The sequence below is a fragment of the Canis lupus genome, chromosome 7 (assembly GCF_011100685.1).
Source record: "Canis lupus familiaris isolate Mischka breed German Shepherd chromosome 7, alternate assembly UU_Cfam_GSD_1.0, whole genome shotgun sequence".
Lineage (NCBI taxonomy): Eukaryota > Metazoa > Chordata > Mammalia > Carnivora > Canidae > Canis > Canis lupus.
Window position 1 is genome coordinate 6,205,134 of NC_049228.1, and position 18,161 is coordinate 6,223,294.

Below are 18,161 nucleotides of genomic sequence, written 5' to 3' on the forward strand. Positions count from 1 at the left end.
CATCCTTTTTATGGCTGAGTGTCTCACAAACATTTATGGAAGAATTAATATCAATCCTTTTCAAACTCTTTCAAAAAAATAGAAGAGGAAGGAATACTACCAAACTCATTTTACAAGGCCAGCATTACCTCCTCATACCAAAACTAGACAAAGAAAAGAATATTACAGAACATTACATCATCAACATAGATGCAAAAATCCTCAACAAAGTATTGGTAAATTTAATTCAACAATACATTAAAAGGATCATACACCATGATTAAGAGGGATCTGTCCCAGGGATGCCAGGATGATTCAACATCCACAAATCAATCAACGTGATATGCCATATTAACAAAATGAAGGATAAAAATAATATGATCATCTCAATAGATGCAGAAAAAACATTTGATAAAATCCAACATTTGACAAATTCATGACAAAAACTCAACAAACTGGCAATAGAGAAAATGTACCTCAACATAACAAAGGCCATACATATATGACAAGCCCATAGCTAACATCATGCTCAATGGTGAAAAGCTGAAAGCTTTACCTTTAAGATCAGAAACAAAGCAAAAAAGGCCCACTCTTGCCATTTTATTCAAGATGGTACTGGAAGTGGAAGGCCTAGCCAGAGTAATTAGTTTAAGGAAAACAGACAAAAGTCACCCAAATCAGGAAGGAGGAAGTAAAATTGTCTCCATTTGCAGATGACATAATACATATAGAAAACACTAAAGACTCCATAAAAAAAAAAAAGTGTTTGAACTAATTAAATGATTCAGTAAAATTGCAGGGTACAAATCAATATACAAAAATCTGTCGCATTTCTATATACTAGCAATAAACTATCTGAAAGAGTAATTAAGAAAGCAATCCCCATTTACAATTGCAACAAAAAGAATAAAATTCCTAGGAATAAGCTTATCTGGAGAGGCGAAAGATCTCCACACTGAAAACTGTAAGACATTGATGAAAGAAACTGAAGTTGTCACTGATAAATGAAAAGATATTCCATGCTCATGAATTGGAAGAATTAATATTATTATAAAGTCCATTCTACCCAAAGGGATCTTTATTCCAATGTAAGCCCTTGAAATTCTAATGGCATTTTTCACACAAACAGGGAAAACATTCCTAGAATTTGTATAGAACCCCAAAGACCCTGAATAATGAAAGCAATCTTGAGAAAAAAAGAACAAAGTTGGAGGTATCATACTTCCTGATCTCAAACTATATTACAAAGCTATAAAAATCAAAACTGTATGGTATTTGCATAAAATCAGCCATGTAGATCAATGGAATAGTTTAGAGCACTGAGAAATATGCCCACAAATATATGGCTAATTAATTTATGACAAAGGAGCCAAGAATATGCAATTGAGAAAGCATAATTTCTTCAATAAATAGTGTTGATAAAACTAGACAGCCACATGCAAAAGAATGAAACTGGACTCCTTATACCATATAGAAAAATCAACTAAAAATGAATTAAGGACCTGACCATAAGACCTGAAACCATAAAACTCCTAGAAGAGAACATAGGATAAGCTCCCTCACACTGGTCTTAGCAATGATTTTTTAAGATTTGATACCTAAAGCAAAGGCAACATAACAAAAATAAATGTGACTACATCAAACTAAAAAGCTCCTGCACAGTAAACATGAGAAGATACTCAACATCAATAAGTGCAAATCAAAACCACAATGAGATAACACCTCGTACCTGTTAGAATGACCATCATCAAAAACAGAGGAGATAAATATTGGTGAAGATGTGGAGAAAAAGGATCCCTCATGCACTATTGGTGGGAATGTGAATTGTTGCAGCAACTATGGAAAACTGTACAGTAGTTCCTCAAAAAAATTACAGTTAGACTACCACATGATCCAGCAATTCCACTTGAGAATATATATCCAAAGGAAAAGAAATAACTGTCTAAAAATGGTGGATGAATTGATAAGGAAAATGTGATATATATATATATATATATATATATATATATATATATGATATATAGTGGAATATTAGCCATAAGGAAGAATACAATCTTGCCACTTGTAACAACATGATGGACTATAAGGGCATTATGCTAAGTGAAATAAGCCATACAGACAAAGACAAATATTATATGATCTCATTTATGTATGAAATCTAAAAAAATTGACCTTGTAGAAACAGAGAACAGACCAGTGATTGCCAGAGGTGGCCAAGGCAGGAAGTGTAGAAAATGGGTGAAGATGGTCTAAAGGTGCAAACTTCCTGTTAAAAGATAAATTCTGGGGATATAATGTACAGCATACCGACTATAGTTAACAATACTGTGGCTAAAAGAATAGATCTTAGAAGTTCTTATCATAAAACTGTAACTATGTAGGGGATGGTAGTTAATTAAGCTTACTATGGCAATCATTAGCAAATCATTATGTTGTATACCTTAACTGTCAATTATGTCTCAATAAAACTGGGGGAGAAAACAAAAGACAAAAGGGAAAGAATAAATGAATATATCAGTTACTACTCTAAAAAAACGTTAATCTCATCCCAAAACTCCCTTAACAGAAAGATTCAGAATAGTTTTTGACTATATATCTGAGCATCCTATAGCCCAGTCAAGTGACACATAAAATTAATCATCATAGTATCCAATAGGATATTGTGGAAATAACATAGTGTGATTTCTGAGAATAGATTATAAAAGATATTATGGCTTCTGCCTTTCTCTCTTTTTCTGGGAGAAGTCAGCTGTCATGTCGCAAGGACACTCGAAGAGTCCTATGATGAGGTCTACATGTTGGGGCTAGGAGGTCTCCAGCCAACAGCCATGAGTGAGCCCTCTTAGAGATGGACATCCTCCAGTACCAGTCTAGGCTTCAGATAACTGCACTTCTGGCTGATATTTGGAATGCAACCTCAAGAGATCCCAAGCCAGAACCACTTAGCTAAGCTGCTCTCAAATTCCTACCACACACTGTGTGAGATCACAAATATTTATTCTTGCTTTGAATCACTAAGTTTAGGGTAATTTGTTACTATGCAATAGATAACTAATTTAAGTCATTCTGTAAAAATACTTGCTGTGCACTCTTCAAAAATGTCAAGGTCATGAAAGACATAAAAAGGACCAAGCATCTTTTCCAGATAAATGAGGAGGAAAAAGGCATAACAATCAAATGTAATGTGTGATCCTTGAATGATCCTGGACCAGAAAAATGAAAGGAAGAGAGAGAGAGAGAGAGAGAGAGAGAAGAGAAAGAGACAGAGAGAGAGAGAGAGATTGTAGTAATAAAAATTATTGAAATGACTGGAGAAATTTGAGTGTAACCTGTCACTTAGATAATATTTCGGTGTTTGTTTCCTGTTCTTGTTCATTGTACTGTAGTTGTGCAAGAGAATGTCCTTGTTTTTAGGAAATACACCAAGTATTTAGAGGAGAAGTATTGTGACTATATCTTATCTCAGTTCCAAAGTAACAATTGGCAGCCCAGTTTTCCATCTCCTGGTTCGACACTGCTCCCCCACCTAGCTGTAAAAATGCATTAATCAGAACTGCCTGGCATCTTCCGAACAAGACTTTCAGTAGTTACCCAGTATGCTTCATTTCATCCAGAAGTTTTCTCAAGCATCTTCAAAGATGCTGAAGTACCCTTTCCCAGTCCAAGTAGGTCAGCAGAATAGAAACACTTTCTCTCAAGACATGTCCCCAGCAGAACTTTTCCCCTTTGTTTCCAAGGACTTGGTTTTTCTCATCATTTCCGGTGTATATGAGGACGACACAGTACTATCATATTCCCCATGCAGCTTTAAGAAGAAGCAGAAGCAAGAAGTACTTCCAGCCAAGCCCCCTAATCACCATCACTTACCTGCTTGACAGCCCAAAGCCAGCATCATACATAACTCTGGCAGGACTAATCCCCTTTGTTGTTCCACCAGTGGTCATGGTGATGACAAAGACCTACATCCCCTTATTAGCTTTCACTCAGAAGGCTTATGGAGCCAGTCTCCTATCTCTCTTGGGAGGGATCAGATGGGGTTTTGCTCTGCCAGAAGGTAGTGCAGCCAAACCAGATTTCTTCAAGTTAGCTAATAGTACAGCTCCTGTTGTGTTCTCATGGTTTGCCTTCCTTATTTCTGAAAGACTCAGTGAAGCTATAGTCACAGTAATAATAGGTTTGGGGATAGCATTACACATTGAACTTCTTCTCTTGCGACATTATCCCAATTGGTTCAAAGCCCTTAAGATAGTAGTCACGTTAGTGGCCTTGTTTTCATTTTTAATCACTTTACTAATTAAAGATATTTATCCAGAGAAAGGACCCAAGAGACCTGGCCAAAGAGAATAAATATAAAACTACTCTGTAAATGACATTAGCATGTTGGCTATAAGCCTTGGAATATTTTGATTTGGAATCACCTTTTTCTCCTCCAGTTTAGCTTTTTTCCCCCATCAACGGTTATTTATCCTTAACAAATTTTTTTTTTTTCATTTCTGGAAATCTTTATTGTCAAATATTTACTTGATAACAGTTTGGAAATCCCTAACAAGTCATTTTCACTTTACAGTTTTTGGGTTTTATGAAGTACATATTTTAATGTTTTACTTTTTTTGAATATAAAATAATAAAAATGAAAACCCCTTTTGTTGAGACTTATTATGATCAGTGAAAAAAGACAGGCACACTCTCCTACAAAAGGAAAACTTTGTATCCATCAGTGTCTGAAAATAATAGGTGGTTCCAATGCAAGTTTTCATTGCAATTGGTCCTGGGGATTGCATTTCCAAGCTCATTTCATCTGGTATAATCTAGCTTTATGAGCTGAAAGGATCTAAAGTCAGTAGGGAGCAGTGTCATGAGGGGAGACCATGTTCAAAGAAAAGCTGGACGTATTTTCCAGTTTCTATGGACACAATTTCATCTCCAAAGAACACCAGCTAGTCAAAAAAATTTTGAAGAATAAAATTACTAGTATGTGGGGGATCCCTGGGTGGCTCAGGGGTTTAGTGCTTGCCTTCCGCCCAGGGCGTGATCCTGGAGTCCTGGGATCGAGTACCGCATCGGGCTCCCTGCTTGGAACCTGCTTCTCCCTCTGCCTGTATCTCTGCCTCTCTCTCTCTCTCTCTCTCTCTCTCTGTGTGTCTCTCATGAATGAATAAATAAAATCTTTTTTAAAAAGTAACAATTGTATAATTACAATTATATAATCATATATATGTGAATATATATATATATATATATAATTATACCTATAGCTATCTGTCTCTATGTCTCTCTCTAGAAAGAAGAAAATACGGTGAAATGTTAACATTGGGTAATCTGGATGATGGATATATGGAAATTCTTTGCACTGTTCTCGAAACTTTCTGTAGAAATCGCTTCAAAAAATAAAAAAGGACATAAGAGCAGAGGTGATTAGGGGCACCTGGGTGGCTCTGTGGGTTAAGCAGCTGCCTTTGGCTGGGGTCACCCTCCCAAGGCCCTGGGATGGAGCCCTGTGTAGGGCTCCCTGCTTAGTGGGGAGCCTGCTTCTCCCTCTCCCTCTGCCTGCCACTCCTCTGACTTGTGCTCTCTCTCTAATTAAAAAAGTAATAAGGGGATCCCTGAGTGGCTCAGCAGTTTAGCGCCTGCCTTTGGCCCAGGGTGTGATCCTGGAGTCCCGGAATCAAGTCCCACACCAGGCTCCCTGCATGGAGCCTGCTTCTCCCTCTGCCTGTGTCTCTGCCTCTCTCTCTCTCTCTCTCTCTATGTGTATCATGAATAAATAAATAAAACCTTTTTTAAAAAGTAATAAAATCTTTAAAGCAAAGAGCAGAGGTGGTTGCTATTTATAAATTTCCTAAGTGAACTGTTTCTTTAAACTGAGGAGTTGAAATATTAATAGCTTTTGAAATGAATTCAGTGGATCCAAATGAGAATTTTGGGATGGAATAGAGTAGAGTAGAGTAGAGTAGAGTAGGATAGGAAAGGATAGGATAGGATAGGATAGGATAGGATAGGATAGGATAGGATAGAGAATAGAAGAGAGAATAGAAGAGAGAACGAACTAGGGGTGGTGGAAGGGGAGGAGGGCAGGGGGTGGGGGTGAATGGGTGATGGGCACTGAGGGGGGCACTTGACGGGATGAGCATGGGTGTTATTCTGTATGTCGGCAAATTGAACACCAATAAAAAATAAATTTATTATAAAAAAATAAAAAAATAAATAAAATCTTAAAAAATAAAAAAATAAAAGAAATTAAAAAAAGAAGAGAATAAAAGAGAATGGAATGTTGCTTCGACGTGGATGGACCTGGAGGGTATTATGCTGAGTGAAATAAGTCAATCGGAGAAGCACAAACATTATATGGTCTCATTCATTTGGGGAATATAAAAAATAGTGAAAGGGAATAAAGGGGAAAGGAAAAAAAACGAGTGGGAAATATCAGTGAGGGAGACAGAACATGAGAGACTCCTAACTCTGGGAAACGAACTAGGGGTGGTGGAAGGGGAGGAGGGCGGGGGGTGGGGGTGACTGGGTGACGGGCACTGAGGGGGGCACTTGAGGGGATGAGCACTGGGTGTTATTCTATATGTGGGCAAATTGAACACCAATAAAAAATAAATTTATAAAATAAAAGGAGAATGGAGTGGAATGGAATAGAATAGAATAGAATGAATAGAATAGAAAGAATAGAAAGAATAGAATAGAATAGAATAGAATAGAATAGAATAGAATAGAATAGAATAGAATAGAATAGAATAGAATAGAATAAAGAGGGCATTACACATTAGTAAGAGGAGTGAGGACTAGTTTGTGAAACCCGTTTCATTTCTGCAGAGAGGCAGGCCTGGATGCACTGCCTGGCGCGGGGGAAGGAGTCGGGAAGCCGCAGCCCCAGGGCTGGAGCCTGAGCCAAGGACCGGGTCCCGGCCCCCCCGCCCCCCGCCCCCCGGCCCGCCCCCGGGCCGCCGCAGGTGTGCGCGCCCAGCCGGCACGTGGTGCCGGACTCTATTTAAGGCCCCTCCCGGTGCGGGGCGCAGCTGCCGCCTGCTGCAGCCGGTCGTGCGGCGCTGCTGGCTGCACGGGCATGGGCTCCGCCGGCCTGCTCTGCGTCTCCTTGGCTCTCATCGCGCCGGGGGTCCTCGCGGAGCACGGAGGTAGGGACGCGTCTGGGGCAGGGCCGGCCTCTGTGCCAAGCGGAGCGAATAAGCGAGAAGGTGGGGTCGGTGCCGGATGCTTTACAGCCCCCCAATTGCTCTGGGGGACACCCCCCCCCGGCCCCCCACCAGCACGATTTCCTGGTCCTGAACGTGCGCACTCGCTGCTCGGGGGGCCGGGGCCGCTCCATCTGCGCCCGGGGCGCCGGCAGGTGCTCCCCACCCTCCCCGAGGTCTGCAAGCGCTAGGGCTGCCCCGGGAACCCACACCCACCTGCGAGGTGTGCAGAGGCCTCCCGCTGCCTTCCCCCGAATAAGAATCACGCCCGGTTCCCAGGCGCGGTTCTCAGGGTTTTTTGCACTTTGATGTGATGCTGGTAAAGAGATTCTAGATGATAAAACACCCGGAGCTATTGAGAAAAGTTGGTCTGTGAATTAGAACTACGGTCGTGGTCGTGTTGTTGATCTTTAACGGTAAGGGCTCCAGAAGATCTCCTTCAACGTTTATTAACAGCCCTGCCCCCATCTCCACCCACCCCCAGATTGGCTTGATTTTAGAGAAGCAGAGTAGTTTGTTAAGGTTAGAGTCTCTTGGCCACAACATGGATCTGACTTTCCAATTATCTCCAGGGTACAGTGAATTCCTAGTTGAGAAGTTTACGGTCAGCAGACCTCAGTAACTGGGTGACTCTTGGCAAGTCTTCCAGCCCCCTGACCCTTGGTTTCTCCTCTGTGAGGTGGAGCTGGCGGAAAGCGGCACTACCACCTTATGAATATGAGATGAATTTAGGCAAATGAGCCTTAGGTGTTACTTGTGACTACTAAGTATTAGTCATAAGACTACTGTTTAGATTCGTTTTTGCGGAGCCCACATTTAAGTATAATCACCTCGGCTTGTTAAGGGGCCACTGGGTACTTTGGTTCTATTACACTTTGCTTCCTCCCATCCAGATCTCTCCTGACCCGGAGCTGAACATTTTTCCCTGGACCAGCATCTTCATCTCCCTTTCCTCCCGATTTCACTCCTTTGGAACAAGTGCAGGTTCACAAATTTCTCCATCCTCTCTGCCTGGCACAGCTCCAGACCTGAATCAGCATTCCGTTTCCACGTTTTAGAGCTGATGTTATCAATTGAAAATCAGGCTCTTGCCCAGCCCTGCCAGCGCCTCTCAGCACAAGCGTGCAGCGCTCATCCTCTGGTCATTGAATTCCGGACACGTGGATGCCCGGGTCTGCTTGTCAGCTGTTCCAGCTAATGTGCTTCTGTCTTTTGCCGTAGCATTCTTACACCAATATTCTAATCGTGAGCATTATGATTACCTGTGTCACAACCTCGTCTCTTAAAGGTCACTCTTGATACCAGCCTTTAACTTGCTAATGGTGAAAACCAAAAGTTTAAAATATGGTTTTTCATTACTCCACTCTTTTGCTTCCTACTGCCTGTGGGATTAAAAAAAAAAAAAATCAAATGTCTTCAGCCTTCCAAGCTTTTTGTAGTTGGATCCCATCTTAACATCCCGATTCCCCATTGCCTCCAATCATGAATGCACGATTCACCTTCTTGCCTGACTATCCCCCCCACCCCCCATGTCCTTTGCTCTACTTTGCCCGTACACCTCTCCTGACTTTTGCTTCTGGTAGACCATCCCTGGACTCTTGGCCAGTTCCTGACCTGGAACATGTTAACAAACTCTTGAAGTACCTTTTACAAAATTTATTCATTTTTCCAGTTTTATTGAGAAATAATTGTCCTATATTGCTATATATCTAATATACACCATGATGGTGTCATTTACATATACTGTGAAATGATTAGGTATAGTTAACATGCATCATCTCATTTAGATGCAATCAAAAGAGAAAATTCTCTTGTGATGAGAATGCTTTGGATCTCTTCTCTTAACTTTCCTACGTATAATACAGGAGTATTCACCAGAGGCACCAGGGTGAACATTATATCCTAGTACTAATTGGTCTTATGACTAGAAGTTTGTACCTTTTAACCACTTTCCTACAATTTGCCCTCCCACCAGCACACTTCTGGCAGTCACAGACTCATCTCTTTCTTTATGGATTTGGTGTGGTTTTCTTTTTTTCTTTTTTCTTTTTTGGTTTTGTTTGCTTACTGTTTTAGATTCCACATAGAAGTGAGATCATCACACAGTATGTGTCTTTCCATGTGTAAATTATCCCATTCACCAGAGTGCCTTCAAGGTCCATCCATGTTGTTGTCACCAATGGTAGGATTTTGTCATTTTTAATGACTGAATCATATTCTATTACCACAACTTCTTTATCCATTCATGTACTGATGGACACTTAGGTAGTTTCCATGTCTTGCAAATAATGCTGCAATGAACATGGGGGTACAGTTCTCTTTGAGTTAGTGTTTCCATTTCCTTTCAATATCTTCCCAGAGATGGAACTGCTGGATTATTTGGTGGTTCTATTTTTAATTTTTTTTGAGAAATTGAAGTGCATTTTTTAAAAATAAAATGCAGGTTCCTGGGTTCCGTCTCATTCTTCAGAGATTCACTGGTTTGGGATGTGGCCCAGGAAGCTGAGTTTAACAAATACTCTGGAAGATTTTGAAGCAAGTGTCTATAGGGTACTCTGCTATGAACAAAGTCCTATGGGAAACAAATTCCCTTCTTTAAGCATTTTCCTACTTTTCTCCTTTTGTCTATTTCCATGAACAGATTCTAACTTCCTATACTCTTAAATTTCGCTCTTGCCTAGACTGCCAGCTTCATTTCATCCTACACTAAGGAAAAAAAAAAATCACTAAATAGGAATTCCTTATTTACCAGTCATCTACCTCCATCAGAGACAAGATCCTTTCTCTCCCCTACTTAAAACCTGTCAAGAGCTTCCCATCACATGAGAACAAAATCTGTGCTCTTTAACCTTGACTATACATCTCTGTCTCTCTCTGAAATTCTCTGTTCTCCCTCATGCCCTCTGCTCCAGCCACACTAGTCTTCTCTCTGTTCCTTGAACACAGTCATGTTTTTTAAAACTTGGCACTAGGGATTCCCTCTGTTGATGTGCCCTTCCTACGTATCCTCTCTTGCCCATCTCCTCGACATTCAGGTGTCACCTCCACTGGCCATTCTTCTCTGACTCTCATCGGAAGTAGTCTGTACCCCAGGTCACGCTCTATCACACACCCGTGTTCTATTTTCCACAGAGCACCTATCATCACATGAAACTTTATTTTTTTTTTTTTACTTTGCTGTTTGTTCTCTCATTGGAATACAAGTTCCATGAAAGCAAGGTCTTTCTTTATCTGTCTTATTGCCTGATGAATCCCTCACACTAGCATATAATGAGGAGTTGATTGAGAAAGTTCTTTTTCATCCTGTAACAATAGAAAAAATGTCCTTTCTCCCAACAAAAGTCAACTCCTCCTTCTGAATTATGGTCCCATTCCATCCCCTCTTGCATGTGCAGGGACTTGACTTCTGCAGATATCTTGTCTTGTATCACCCATTTGTATCTCTCTGTTGGATCATCCCTACCAGCAGTTAAATATGCTCCAGAGCATCCTTTATTGGGGGTATTCAGGGGTCTTCTCATGACCCAGTGGAAGTCCATTTTCCTGTCTCCCTTCTCATGAGATGTTTTGCTGAAAGGATGAACATATTTAATATGCTCAATATGCTCATCTCCTTATCTCCTTAACCTGCTCCAAACAGGCTTCTTTCCCCCACATTCTCCTGAAGCTACTCTCTGCAAGGTTACTACTAAAAATAAAAATCCAGTCCATTCTTCACTCACTTGTCAGACTATTCTTTTTAAAAGGTAAATTACTGTGGCCTAAGAAGTCTAATATGATCCCTCCTGCTAGCTTTCTAACTGGATCTTCTATCCCCCTATTGTGATCACTACATTCCAGCCACACTTGCCTTCCGTCTGTCCCTAAAGCAGAGCAAATCCATCCCTGCCATTAGGCTTCCATCTCAAAGGCTTTTACTCAGCATTTTACCTGATTGGCTCTTCTGCAGTCACAACTCAAATGGCTCCTCTTCATAGGCCTTCCTCAACCATCACAACTGAAGTCATATGCCCTCCTCTCCCCTCCTCCTCCTCCTGGTGCATTACAATTTGACACATCACTGTTTATTTCCTTTACATACCATTTATTTATTGGTATTTACCTGTCTCCCTCTATTGGAATATTAATTCCAGGAAGGTGAGAACCTAGTTTCTAATGTTCACAGTGTATCTCCTATGTTGGGGACGGTACCTTGGTTAGTATGCATAACTGTCATTCAAAAATGATCAAATAGCCAGGAATTCAGTGTTAAGGTATTTGATTATAATAATTCTCATTCTCATTATTGAGAATGAGAATAAACTATTAAAATAAGCTATTATTAGTTTTTCTTCCTATCTGCTTTCTGACCTAACTTTCAGTTTTATTTTTATTATCTTATATATTCTTCATTCATTTCAAACGATTTCTAAGCCATTCCAGGTAAAGCCCCTTGGACCCAAATAGAGTTAAATATATCCTTGTTCTCCAGAGACTGCTTTGCCTCCTTAGTTTTTAACGTTGTTTAAAGAATGCATATGTCAGTGTCTTGCCACTTTCTTCTATTTTAGATCTAGTCATGATCTACTCTGATTTTTCCTTTTGATTGTGGGGTGATGTGAAGAGAGCCTATGACCCATAGAAAAGTTTTATTACTTAATGGCTCATGGACTAACCTCCTTTTTTCTGACATGGAAGAGAACACACAATTGATGGAAATTCTTGTGACCTGGAGTTTTGCCAATTCATTCCAAATAAGAATTATTGTCCCCAAAAGAGAGAGTCTCAAGTCTTATCAGGGATGAGATTTTCCCATTATTTCTCATCCAGAAAATATGATTCTTATCTCTTTCTCTTCAGATGATAACCTTATAAAGTACCCTTCTGCTCTTGCTGCTTTTAGATCTTGGTTCCAATATAGCCCACACCATTGCTACTGATTATTACAAGTTTAATTAGTCTTCCTGCTTGTGAATTATTGGTATTGTCCTTATTTATATTATATAATTACATATTAAATCACTTGATTGGGATGAATTGGTACAAGTAATAATGCTCAGATTGTGAAGTTGGTCTTCTTTGAGGTCAAACCTTTACCTTCCCTATAGTCTTGCTGTTTTGCACAGGTATACACTTGGAGACATTTGTGGGGGTCAATGAAGAAAACCAAAGGAGTTGAGGAGAGAAATAGAAGAAGACCTACCATGATATCTGGGTCCTAACAGTAATGGCTATTCTTAGATCCTGTCTATGACTTCTCCAACAGAAGTGTCAGGCTACAAGAAGGTTGAGTCTGGCTGTAACCTTGGGAGTTCTGTGTTTGACATTGTTCATTTAGTTCATGTTTATTTTTTGACTTTCACCTGTACCTGTCTCAAACTTGTTTGAAAAAGAAAGAGATTTGTAAATTTGACATTAAAATATACTGCCATTCTGGAGTTGAAACTTGAGCTCTCTTTCAATACCCAGAAAAATGACTTTTCCAGGTATATCCTCAAGTATATGAATGTTACAGTTTCTTAACCATCTCCTAGGATAATATTTGTTTCATTAATAGTAATAATAATATTATTATTTAAAATCACAGGGAATTGTTTCAAAATGTCTAGTTCCTTTTGTCTAGTACTTTAGTTCCCTATGCTATCCCAGAAGAGGTTACTTATGGTATCTTAGAGGGTTTTTTTTTTAATGAGTAAGAAGATGGAACAACTCCAGGGTCTTTATGGAATTTTATAAAAAATTATTTTCTCCAGTTCTTCCTCCAAGTCTATCCTAAAAAGCCTTTGAACTTCTGATCTTATATCTCTGTACATGCACCCATACTGTAAGACCTGTTCTTTGTCCCAGAAAATATTGCCATATTTTAGGTTTAATTTCTAAGGATCAAAGTTCTTGGGATAATTGGTGACAGAACAGAAGCAGAGTAAAAGTTTTAGGCTCTCCTAGTTTTGATATTCCTGTGGTCTTTGTCTCTAGGTCAGTGTAAGTTCCTGCCAAGGTATCCTTTTGCTAAGCCTAAACTTCAGAGTGATCTGTCTGAGTTTGCAATTGGGACATCTTGGGAATATGAATGCCTTCCTGGGTATATCAAGGGGTCATTCTCTGTCACCTGCCTACAGTCTTCCAAGTGGTCAGATGTTCAGCAACCCTGTCAACGTGAGTAATCTGTAATAGGGGCATCTTTGGATCTAGCATTGTCTCTCTATGAACAAACCTATTATTTTCAAGATAAAAGACCAGCAAATTAGTAAATAATCTCAAAGGAAGGGGGCTCCTGGGTTCCTTGTGTTTCTTTTATTCCTTGTTGTTGTTGTTGTTGTTGTTGTTTGTTTCTTTTATTCCTAAAACCATTGGGTATTAGAGTTAAGTCATCACAGCTGGCCAGCCCTGTTTATCTAGTAAGCTCAACAACTTTGTTCTCTGGTCTCTATACTGTGTTAGAGTGAGATTAAAAATTAGTATATAAAGAACACTCATGTCCTTTCATTCTTAGCCCATTCAATTCAAGAAATATTTTCCAGTAACCACTAGGTATGAAGCATTAGGCTAGATGATAGGGCTGAGGATACACATAAGAATTAGCTAGTCTAGGCCGTTGAAGAACTCCTATACTAGCTGTAATGATTGGCTTTTAAATAAATGCTGTACTCTGATGTAATTTCTTTATTTACAAAATTTTATGGGGCCATAGAGAAGTAAATAATGAATGCTGTTGGAGAACTAGGGAAATCTAGGCACTACAGGCAGAAGAGACAACATATTCAAAAGCCTAGAGGTACGGGATCCCTGGGTGGCGCAGCGGTTTGGCACTTGCCTTTGGCCTAGGGCGCGATTCTGGAGACCCGGGATCGAATCCCACGTCGGGCTCCCGGTGCATGGAGCCTGCTTCTCCCTCTGCCTGTGTCTCTGCCTCTCTCTCTTTCTCTCTGTGTGACTATCATAAATAAATAAAAATTAAAAAAAAAAAGCCTAGAGGTACAAAAGAACAGGAGGTCTTTGGAAAAAAAGAATAATTCAGTGTGGCTGGAGTATACGGTTCATGATGGGGAATAGTAGTTAATTAAGTGGACTGAAGCTTAGTTGTGATGGGCCATGCATTTTTTCCCCAATAAATAATGGTAAGTCATTGTAAGTTTTTAAATGCGTGGAGGGGCATGGCCACATTTGCGCTTCTTAAAGAAAATGTATGCAGTGGTATAGAAGATGTACTAGACCAAATGGGGACCACAGTTAGGTAAATTTTGTTATTTAATGACCCAATCAGAGATTATTACAATAACTAAGTAGCTGGTTTAGAGAGAGATTTCTGGAATCTAGTCCCTAAAATTTGGTTACCATTTGAATGAAGAGTAGTAGATGTGGAGTATGAGTTACAGAAGGGAAATAATGACTATGAGGGTTTTTTTCTTTAAGCCACAGTCTTGGTAAATGATGCCATCAACTGACAGAATATAAAAAGGGGAAATAGAGATTATCAATTATGGTTGACCACAAGTAATGTTTGCATCCATGCTCAGAAATATACAGTGTATGCTTTGACCAAATCATGTCCTGAAATTGATCCTTTGGAAGATAGAAGTCTTATAAATGTCAAAAATGTCCTTGAGTAAGTATAAGTCGGCTAGTTGGCAACTCCAGTCAGGTTGGTATTTAATATAAAACACAGAGAACCCCCCCAAATCCCAGTCCCAAATTCTGTTTTGTTTTGTTCTCCATTATAGGTAAATCATGTAGGAGTCCTGGAGAACTTCTCCATGGCTCTGTTCTCATAACCACGGGTGTCGTGTTTGGGTCAACAATCACATATTCTTGTGATAAAGGGTGAGTTGGCAGGAGACCTCTCTGGAATACACAGGTATTAGAACAGGGGTTTCAATCAGAAACTATCAGTTCTCTAAAAGAGATACGGGTAATTGCCACCCACCCTTAAAAATAGATGAACAAGAAGAAAATTGCCACCCTCATGTGCTCTAGAGACAACTCTTCAAGATTACCCACTAGAAGAGAAATTTAGGCTACTTTTCTTCTGATTTTAAATCTCCAACATTACTGAACAGGAGCCAAATTTTATTTGACTTTGGATTGTTGAATTTTTTTGCATGAGTCCTTAGTTGATCATCGTTACTTGTCATGCATGATATTCTATCCCTTGCCCTTCTTTCAGTAGAAAAGGAACTAAGCTTTCCTAAAATGTCCATCTAGCTAGGAGATGATCACTCATCTCTTTGCCTTTAGATATCGACTTATTGGTGATTCATCTGCTACATGCATTATCTCTGACAATACTGTAACCTGGGATAGAGACATGCCTTTTTGTGAATGTGAGTAAAATGATCCCTTTAATGCCTATGTAATTCCTTTTGTCCCCTGCTACAGAGAAAATGAGCATCTACACATCAAAATAAGTACCCAGGAGAGTTACACTTGGTTTGGATAGTTCTGGGCACAGAGCTGTAGTTTCCCTTCTACTGTATCTCCCAATCCCACCACACTTTCCTTTGATTACTGTTCTTTGATGATAAGTTATTTCATAGTGAATAAGTGCTTAAAATATACTATGAGATTACACTCTGGCATCTTTATTCTGTGCAAAATGTTGGCCATCCTAGGTGTTTCCCATAATAGTTTATCTATACTTTGGGGTGGGGAGTGGGAGGAATAGTGAGCAGATCATAGTTTTACTTTTCGTCAGGCCAGTTCCATGAATCTTCTGACCTTGACACTTCCTATTTAGAATCCTCTTTGAGATGAGGATACAGAATTTCAACAATCTGGGTTAATTGTTGGCTGAGTTGAAGTTTGGTTTGCAAGAGTGAAGACAAAATTCCCAGAAGGTATTAACTTTTAAATGCCTTCTTTCTTTTCCCACCTACCCCTCAAAAGCTATTCCTTGTGAGCCACCCCCAGCCATCTCCAACGGGGACTTTTACAGCAGCAGTAGAGAGGACTTTTTCTATGGAATGGTGGTGACTTATAAGTGCCATGCTGGACAGAATGGAAAAAAGCTGTTTGACCTCCTGGGTGAGAAGTCAATATATTGCACCAGCAAAGACAATAGAGTTGGCATCTGGAGTGGCCCTCCCCCACAGTGTATTCCTCTAGTCAAATGCCCAATTCCAGAAGTTGAAAATGGAATTATAGAATCTGGATTTGGACGTTCATATTCTTTAAATGATACTGTGATATTTAGGTGTAAGCCTGGCTTTACCATGAAAGGCAGCAACATAGTATGGTGCCAGCCAAACAGCAAATGGGATCCTCCACTGCCAAGTTGCTTTAAGGGTGAGTTGGGTTGAAACTTTGGGGATCTAGAAACAAAACCATTAGAGAAATAGATACATGGTACTTATAGAGGAGGGAGGGGAAAGATAGTATAGCTAGTTGGGTATCTTGGTTAAAGAATTTGTAAGTAAACTTTGAAAGTAATATGCAAATGTTGAAGAAGTAGGAAATTTACTATATTCTGGGACAGTGCAAGATCTGCATTAAAGTAGGGCAGATTAGGAGACACTTCGAAGAAGAAGAAGAAGAAGAAGAAGAAGAAGAAGAAAAACAGCCACTGATGAGATTTTTTTTCCATAACATATATATGATTCAATTTTAGTTAATAATAAAATAAGCTCTCAATCCTATTGGCCATGCCAATGGAGGAAATTGGCTGATGTCAGAATTGGATTAAAAATACCATTGAAGTTTTATGTTCTCATTGTGAGAAATGTGGCCCTTATGGAATAAGGCTAGAATTAAGACTGAGTCCTTTTCTCCACTCCCCCTTTCCCCCTACTCTTCCTAAGAAACATCTGACTTACTAAAAACCTGGCAACATGGGGAGCCCCTCCCACAAGGCTTTAGAAATGTTATCAACCTGGTTTGGGGACAGCAGGAAGAAAGAGGTAGATTCTGATGGTAAAAAATCTATTATAATAATTAGGTTCCCTCGGCTACAATATTAGTGAGAGAATATCCACTAATATATTTTTTTTAGTTAAATGGAATATTATGAGTGGGTGTTATGTGTCCCAGCATAGATCATGATAGGGAAAGCAGAGTTTCATGGTTCATCATATCTAAAAAAAAGTAATGCACATTAGTTCCACTCCACCTCCATCCGAGCCAAAGGAGTCTCTGCCTTATGCTTAGGAGTGTTGCCAAAACCACCTTCATTCCACCTCTGCTTAGGTTGTAGAGGAGAAAGTTCTTATTTCAGAAATAAAAGGCCTCTGGTCCTGTTCTTTTCTCAGGGTGTCTACTACCTCCACATGTCAACCATGGTAGTTATAACAACTTGGATAAGGAATTCTTTACAATTGGACAGGAAGTGTCCTACAGCTGTGACCCTGGCTATACCCTCCTTGGGACTAACACTATGCAGTGTACATCCTTGGGAACCTGGAGCCACACAGCCCCCAAATGTGAAGGTGCCTAAAGCTTTATTTCATCTTAAGGAAACCATTTCCTGACTCTTCATGTGCCAGCCTTGTCTCTTTTTTTCCTAGCAAAATCATGTGATGCCATTCCAAACCAGCTTCTCAATGGCCATGTGGTGGCTCCTCCTAATTTCCAGCTTGGGGCTGAGGTTTCATTTGTTTGTGATAAGGGGTGAGTGTGAGGTGAGAGGGCTTGAATTGAGACCCATGATCCATAGCTAAGCATTGCAAAAAATGATCTCGCAATATAGCTAAAGTTTTTTTCTCTTTCTGATTTTTTTCTCTTATTTTCTTTACCTTGTATGACTAATAATCCTAATAGGAAGCAAATCCTATTGATTTTTCTTCAATTCTGTATATTGTGCATGCTCAGAGGGAGCTAGGAATTGTCCTTTCATCATGTGAAAAGGCAAAATTTGGGGGCAGAAATTAAGGCTCCTATCATGGAGAGTAATGGGGGTTCAGTAAGAGAGGTTCTTTGGGATGATCTTAGGTAACAAGGTATTAAAGATTTTCTTCATTAGGAACTGCAATTTTTTCCTTCTAAATGGTCAAAAGAATCTTGACATTTGGATGCCAA

The 18,161-nt window shown here is 39.7% G+C and overlaps 1 protein-coding gene and 1 pseudogene across 1 annotated transcript in view; both read left to right on the top strand.

The window, feature by feature from the left end:
• The first annotated feature begins 3,575 nt into the window (after positions 1 to 3,575).
• LOC100684580 lies at positions 3,576 to 4,326 on the top strand (annotated as a pseudogene).
• Positions 4,327 to 6,991: 2,665 nt separating this feature from the next.
• LOC490269 (complement receptor type 2) overlaps positions 6,992 to 18,161 on the top strand; it is a 101,899-nt gene continuing 90,729 nt past the window's right edge. The window contains 7 exon segments of the mRNA XM_038542030.1: positions 6,992 to 7,118; positions 13,131 to 13,310; positions 14,876 to 14,975; positions 15,390 to 15,475; positions 16,038 to 16,436; positions 17,396 to 17,572; positions 17,651 to 17,753. Coding sequence (XP_038397958.1) covers positions 7,049 to 7,118; positions 13,131 to 13,310; positions 14,876 to 14,975; positions 15,390 to 15,475; positions 16,038 to 16,436; positions 17,396 to 17,572; positions 17,651 to 17,753 — 1,115 coding nt within the window. The 5' untranslated portion in view covers positions 6,992 to 7,048.